A 4,781-nucleotide genomic window follows, 5' to 3' on the forward strand; every position below is an offset into this window, starting at 1 on the left:
TATACGTATATATATATATATATATATATATATATATATATATATATATATATATATATATATATATATATATATATATATATATATATATATATATATATATAATTATAAAAAATTTAACTGTGGATAACTCGATCTATTATCACATCTAGATAGACGTTAAAACGGTTAAATGGCGATAGAGAGAATCTCTATAGAGCAGGACTCAGTAGTCGGCTGACTCAGTACTCAGTGGTAGGGATGTTTTGTGGTGTAAAATTGTAAATATTTAACCACAGTATTAAAAATACCTCTGTTCATGGCTTTTTTGGATACTAATTTTGGTGAACATAAATACATACAACAATTTTATTTTATTTCTATTGCATTGGAGACTATTTATTAATTATAAAAATATATATAAATTTACGTGTATGTACATGTCCCTCTATTGTTTCAAATGTTTCAAAAGTAAGTATTTATACAGAGTTGAGAGGTCTGTTACTGTCGAGATGAGGTTGCTTGTTGGGTGATAAATACAGAGGGGCCTGCTACAGTCGAGACGAATAGGATGAGGTCGCTTGTTGGGTGGTAATACTTTTCAGTTATAACTTGCGTTGTACGTACTGAGCCGATTGTAGCAAAACTTTCGATTCACTTTATCTATAATCAAGGAAGCGACGAATACACCATATTACATAAGTTGGTGATGTACAGATATACACATGTAGATTATCTCCGTCTGCTGACCTTTCACCTCGACTACCTAGTTGTGTACTAGCATCACGGACTAGGTATATAGTGACCATGCTATGCAAATACTATGTTATCAACCTAAAACTATACAGTAAAAAATAAATAACCAGAATACTGCACCTGATTCTGCCAGAAACCTTGAAAGGATTGTGTGGCGTGCTTTCGAACCGGCATCGTCCCCAATTTTGTGGCTGAATAAAAAGGGTGGACTCCAGTGCGATTTTTACTATTCCATTTCTACGTATCCCGTATATTTGAGGGCAAGTTAAACACATGTGGTGACGAGTGAGCGGTTTTCAGTGTATAGCTACTCAAAACTGTAATCAATATCAGCTCTGCAATCAATGTGGAAAGAATAAAGATTCATAACCAAAAACCGTTCAGTATCATATCCGAATCGTGTTGCTGAAGCGCGAATGTGCAGTACATAATAGTCTTATCCAGGAATTCTCCGTAATTCTGCTGATGAGTGTTATTTTTCAATTAATTCATAAACATCGTAATTCAGGTAAAATGCATAGGGCTATGCGAAATACCACGGCCCACAGAGCAGTGAGATGAGCTCGGTAGGGATATCTATGAGTTTGGTGGGGTTGACTACATATTTATGTCGTAAATTGAATGTGGTTATGGGTTCTCCGGTAAATTCGTCATTGAAATCCTGAAAGGCTAACCTCCTAAAACAATAATACAATCTAGCTTGATACTGTAATATAGCCAAGATTGTGTCCCTCGCACGCCAGTCCTCAGCCATATTTTGAATTTTCACTTCTATGCTTCTCTCTAGAGAGGGATATAATACAGTCGACGTCCTTATTTAAAAGTCAACCCCATTTCAGATAGCCACAGAGTTGAGGTGTGCCCTCCCTAGAGAGGAGAGAGATGTTAGATAGCAGTTTTTAGATTTATAAAAGTATATATGCCCGAAATGATGTATGGACAGGGATTTTTTAAAACCCAAAACGATAAAACAAAATAAAACAAAATTATATATACTAAAATTCTTCACCTCACTCAACTGGGATTTGTCCCTTGGTTGTAAACTCCGCAATATCTTCGGATGCGCAGGTTCGAGTCCTGCACCTGTCATGAAATTGCAGGTTGGCCGAGTGGTCTAAGGCGTTGTGTTTAGGAATCAATCCTTTTTTCTGCATTTTCTAATGTGGGGCAAAATCGCGGGCTTTTTATTATTTAGATGTCATCCCTAAGGCATATACCCATTCACAAAAGGACGGCATATCTGTCAGTAATCTTTGCTCCAGCGCTCAATGATGATGTCACACTATAGACCAAGACATTACACGATTAACCTGTGTTGAGACGTATTTTTTTTTTCGATTCTTGATTTTTGACTTTAAAATTTGAAATTGAATCCAGTTACCACTGGGACTTGTCCCTTGGTTGTAAACTCCGCAATATGTTCGGATGCGCAGGTTCGAGTCCTGCACCTGTCATGAAACTGCAGGTTGGCCGAGTGGTCTAAGGCGTTGTGTTTAGGAGATAACCTTTTTTATTCTGCATCCGTTAAGGTGGGTGAGCGCAGAGTTTTTAACCCCATTATCCTTAATATACGTTTGCACAAGAATACATATTTATGTTTTAGGTCACACTACAGATCGGGTTGTAAACGTTTGACCGTTATTGAGTCGTGTAATGTTTTTCTGTTTGCCACCCCACAAAATTGAACATTATTGTACTGTATTGATGGTATGTACAGGGATTTTTTCAAACCCAAAACGATAAAACAATTTAAAACAAAATATAAAAACAAGTTCTTTATATCATTTAATGGGGATTTGTCCCTTGGTTGTGAACTCCGCAATATCTTCGGATGCGCAGGTTCGAGTCCTGCACCTGTCATGAGTTTGCAGGTTGGCCGAGTGGTCTAAGGCGTTGTGTTTAGGAATCAATCTTTTTCATTATTCTTTATGTTGGTGGTGAATGCACTTTATTTTTTTGTTGATATTATACATAGTCTCTAATATCTAATATACCTTTGCAAAAGAACGAAATATGTGTCAGTAATTTTTGCTCCAGCAATCAGTGACGGTACAGATCGGTATAAACGTCCGACATTCATTGAGATTTGTAAAATGCCTCATTTTTCGACCTCACAACTTAATTTGTACACTTCTAACGCCTATATTAAGGGTCATGTTTTTCGATTCCACCATATCGGTGCAGTGCTAATTCACTGTAGATATAAAATTCAGTTCAATCCGAAATCTAAATTGTACACACTATAACGCTGAGCGTACCAATGCCCGCTCGCACAGCAGTATCTATCGAATGATTTTCCACGATTAAAGTTATCTTATTCAATTATTTATCATATTTGAACCTATCTAGGCGGTGCAGCTATGCGACCGCCTGTCATTATGGTTGACACACACCCAACGCTGAAGGGACCTCCCGTGTCTGTACATGTGAAGTGTTTCAATTTGGCGAGAGTGATATTGATCTATTCTTGGTGTGTGGACCATACTCTCCCCACATAGGTCCAGGCGTGAGTGAATATACGTTAATTGGTAGACATCCCCGAGGGGTTCTACCCTAATTTACAAGGGTGAGTAGTACTCTCCCTCGGTCGTGGAGTGCGATAGCTGGATGCCTGGTGCGTGCATGTCTTCACCTGGGAACGCGCACACACACAGCTCCGACAGGGCGGAGTGGCTCGGAACGTCACTTCTAAGTAAGAGTGGGCATATACACCCACATATCTTCACTAATTAAATACCGGCTAGTTATGTTGTTGTTCACCAGGCGTCCATGGGGTCGAGGTGCCCTGATACCACTAGGCAAGCCCTGAAAGTAGAATAAATGAGTAGGAAACAATTAGAGAACTTCGAGTACCATCGCAACTGTACAAGTCTGCACATACGTGCGTAGAATCACACCATACTAATTCTTTTATCTTACATAGCATTGGTAAAATTCGAATAGATAGATAGATAGATAGATACACACACACACTCACACGCACACGTGTGTAAATATACATATGCGTAAGTAAGTAAGTAAGCAAGTAAGTAAGTAAGTAAGTTAGCATATGTATATAAGTGTACTACATGTGGCTTCATAGTCATTATATCACCCCATACACAAATCTATTCATCTTCTCGAGTTGCAGATCAGACACAGCAGCCACACGAACTATACAACAATACACAATCAAGCCTAATTTATCTCTATACACACACACCAACCCATATTTCGTTCAACCAAGGCCATGCACTGGGCCTCTGATCCTTCGTGCGAGTTGTATATCCCGCACCATCAGGGTGACCCTCTTAGCGTGGAGTGCGGCCAGGTTGGCGTCTTCAAATAAATGCACCAGAAAGGCTTCAGCAGCTTCCTGTACCGCCGCAAGGGCATCGGACGTCCACCGGTATTGCATAGAGGGTTTGTAATCCTGGCATAGCTCACGTACCTGTAGAAGAGGGAGTGCATGTGAGACACAGTGAGTGCGTGAACGAGTGCGTGCCGATTGCTACGCCACAAACTATCTCGCCTACGCGTACCAAAGTCTACCAAAGATATATATATATATATATAAATAAAATGTAAATAGATGTAGAATGATAGAATGATAGATAGATCATATTGAAGCGAGTATTCAAATCCCAAATTAATCCACAAAGCGCATAGCCCCTCTTGATAAACATACAGACCATAATGTACTGTCTCACATACCAGGCGGGCGAACGGTCGTTTCCTTAATAATAAATCTGTGGATTTCTGAAACTTGCGAATTTCAATCAAAGCTTTAGCCCCAGGCTTATACCTCCGCTTCTTCCTTTCTGTGCTACCTGATTGCTTCTTGTGTGTCGCTGTAGTAGTGCATAGAGGCAAAGATAAATTCACATGCGAAGTTATACGCCTCAAATAAACAACATACAAATTACATAAATGTGCGTATTCGAGTAGATAGCCTTGTGCGTGTACATGTATATGCGTATAATTATGTATGACAACGCATGAGCCTGTATACACACGAACACATGCCCACATGTGCATATATACGATGCCCAAAGTACTTGTATAAA

The 4,781-nt window shown here is 39.2% G+C and overlaps 2 protein-coding genes across 3 annotated transcripts in view; both read right to left on the reverse strand.

Moving 5' to 3' along the window:
• Window positions 1-300, reverse strand: part of SARC_10452 (hypothetical protein) — a gene marked incomplete at both ends in the record, with an annotated part of 10,483 nt that extends 10,183 nt beyond the window's left edge. Inside the window, one exon of the mRNA XM_014295506.1 lies at window positions 291-300. Within this exon, the coding sequence (XP_014150981.1) occupies window positions 291-300 (10 nt within the window). The remainder of the gene's footprint in view (window positions 1-290) is intronic.
• A 2,785-nt stretch (window positions 301-3,085) lies between these two features.
• SARC_10453 lies at window positions 3,086-4,565 on the reverse strand (the record flags this gene model as incomplete). 2 transcript variants are annotated; one of them, XM_014295508.1, is made up of 3 exons in its annotated part: window positions 3,086-3,540; window positions 3,942-4,165; window positions 4,429-4,565. In XM_014295508.1, coding segments are annotated over 2 exons (350 nt in total), but the record flags the coding sequence as incomplete, so codon positions are not given. The 2 variants fall into 2 exon arrangements, with proteins under 2 accessions (XP_014150983.1, XP_014150982.1); XM_014295507.1 differs by having other exon boundaries at window positions 3,518-3,540; window positions 3,938-4,165.
• Window positions 4,566-4,781: the final 216 nt, after the last annotated feature.

This window comes from Sphaeroforma arctica (genome assembly GCF_001186125.1).
Source record: "Sphaeroforma arctica JP610 unplaced genomic scaffold supercont1.1254, whole genome shotgun sequence".
Lineage (NCBI taxonomy): Eukaryota > Ichthyosporea > Ichthyophonida > Sphaeroforma > Sphaeroforma arctica.